The sequence below is a fragment of the Gavialis gangeticus genome, unplaced genomic scaffold, assembly GCF_001723915.1.
Source record: "Gavialis gangeticus isolate Ggan-Ray unplaced genomic scaffold, GavGan_comp1, whole genome shotgun sequence".
Taxonomy (NCBI): Eukaryota; Metazoa; Chordata; order Crocodylia; family Gavialidae; genus Gavialis; species Gavialis gangeticus.
Genome location: NW_017729015.1, coordinates 10,803,123 through 10,805,590, shown reverse-complemented (window position 1 = coordinate 10,805,590; position 2,468 = coordinate 10,803,123). Strand labels below are relative to the sequence as shown.

General features: G+C 43.6%; 1 protein-coding gene across 1 annotated transcript in view; it reads left to right on the top strand.

The window, feature by feature from the left end:
- LOC109294023 (protein argonaute-4) overlaps positions 1-2,468 on the top strand; it is a 41,835-nt gene that overhangs the window by 20,580 nt on the left and 18,787 nt on the right. The window contains exons 11-12 of the mRNA XM_019512211.1: positions 1,434-1,618; positions 1,897-2,056. Coding sequence (XP_019367756.1) covers positions 1,434-1,618; positions 1,897-2,056 — 345 coding nt within the window. The remainder of the gene's footprint in view (positions 1-1,433; positions 1,619-1,896; positions 2,057-2,468) is intronic.

Here is a 2,468-nt window from a genome sequence, read left to right as displayed (position 1 = left end):
AATGCATCTGTGGATGCATGACAAGGTGCGGTTGGCCTTCCTAACTGCCTCCTCACACTACCGGCCCATGTTCATCTTGGAGTCAGTGATGACTCCAAGATCCTTTTCCGCCTCCGTGCTGACAAGAGGGGAGTTCCCCAACCTGTAGGTATGGTGTCGGTTGTTCCTCCCCAGGTGCATCACCTTGCACTTGTCTGTGTTGAAACCCATCCTATTCTCATCCGCCCACCCTTGTAACCTGTAATCTTGCACCACAAGTGCTCAAATATTCTTGCCAGTGGCTGTGCAATGACATCAGCCAGTGCCTTCAGTACCCTCGGATGGAGTTCATCCAGGCCTGCCAACTTAAACACATCCAGTCCTTCCAAGTGACTCTGCAACATCTCAGGGCCTACGCTTGGTAGTCTGGCGCCCAGATGCTGCCTCTCTACAATCCCATTGTGAGACTTGTCTGAAGCACTGAGGCAAAGAACTCATTGAGGATTTCAGCCTTGTCCCCTCTGTCTGTCACCAATTGCTTTTGCCCATTTAGTAGTGGTCCTAGTCCACCCTGGGCCTTCCTTTTACTCCCTATGTATCTGAAAAATAATTTTTTGTTATCCTTAACTTGGGTTTCCTATGTATACATTTTAATTCAACCATAATTATTGTGCTTAAACAGCAATTTTGCTTATTGCTGCAGTTTCAGTGGCTCGCTTCCTATAATAAATTTTCACCCCCAGCAATGCTAAATGGTATTTGATGTGGGTGTAGTGAGTGCTTTTTAATATAAGAGGTCATGTATATGGCTTTCGGATGGGTGGACAGAAGTCCCTTCCCTTGCTCAAATAAACTCCATATGCTTTTAAGGTGACACAGCCTGGTTGCATCCAAATGCCTGACTTCAGAGAGTAACTCTTGTATAAGAACTTTCAGAAGAAGGTACTATTGTTCCTAAATCCAATTGCCTCAAGCCATGCCGAAAGGCACTTAACCTACGTGAAAAAATCATGGCCAGTTCAGCTTCCAAAATTTCAGTGATATGAATTTCTTCAGCAGAGAAAGCATTTGAACAGTTGTAATGTATGGGGGATGTTAATGTTTAGGTTAGTTAGACGAATGAACAGGAATCCGCCAGATATGCCAATAAATTGTCTTCGGTTTGGAAATGTGCATTAAACATTTCAACTGACTGTCAATTTTCCCAATACTTGTAAAATCCTAAAAAGCAAAGCTGATATAGTTTCTCCCAAGATAAAATAAGAACTTTACCTGTGAACTCTGTAATATAATTCATTAGAGAGTTTTGGTGGTACAGAGTGACCGTGGTATGAAGTAGCTTGCACTGTAAGTACCCAACTGCCAGAGGATTCAACATGCTACTAGAATTATCTGGACTGGTTTGCCAAATAAGTGTTGTTTTTTTTTTTTTTAATACTCCTTTCATTTTACAGGAGTTTTACAGATCAGCTGCGCAAGATCTCCAAGGATGCAGGGATGCCGATTCAAGGCCAGCCGTGCTTTTGTAAATACGCCCAGGGTGCGGACAGCGTGGAGCCCATGTTTAAACATTTGAAACTGACTTACGTTGGCCTGCAGCTAATAGTGGTGATCCTGCCTGGGAAGACACCTGTGTATGGTATGAAGAGGAGATTTAACATCCCACATAGTTAACTTGTTGTATGACACGTACTCATGTGCTTAATGAGGAGATGGGTAGAGAGCATCAATGCCTTTGGCTAGGATGAAGCTTTTCTTAGAAGTTGGGCAGTTGTCATTGTTTTATCAACATACACACTTGGTACCAAAGAGCAGACTGGAATTTGTTGAGTCTTTTGGCACCTAGTTTTCAGATGTTTTACAAGGGGAGGAGGAGGCTTATGTAATCAGAACCACTTTCTTGCTTTCCTGTTGCAGCTGAGGTGAAGCGTGTTGGTGACACTCTCCTAGGAATGGCCACACAGTGTGTTCAGGTGAAGAATGTGGTGAAAACCTCACCACAAACTCTATCTAACCTTTGTCTGAAGATAAATGCCAAGCTTGGGGGAATCAACAATGTGCTTGTACCTCATCAAAGGTGAGATCAAATGTAAAGCCTTTGTATAAGTGTAATTTAGCAGGCAAAGTGATTATTTTGATCTACCTTTTAGTAACCAGAATGATACCTTTTGAACACAATGTGCATCTTGAACATAGTCTGCTTATGTATTAAATAAGACCACCAGGGAGGACTATACCTCGGTTGCTCGGGGCTGTAAGGTGGCGGTCAGGAAGGCCAAGGCGGAGATGGAACTGGGACTAGCTACCTGGATCAAGGACAGCAAGAGGTCCTATTTTAAATGCATAGGGGGTAAAAAGAAGGTACCGGGTAACATGGGGCCTCTGCAAGACGCACTAGGAAATCTGGTCATCACACCAGATGACAAAGCTTAACTTATTTAACAGTTTCTTTGCCTCCAATTTCCTGAGCAGGGACTGGATCAGCCCCC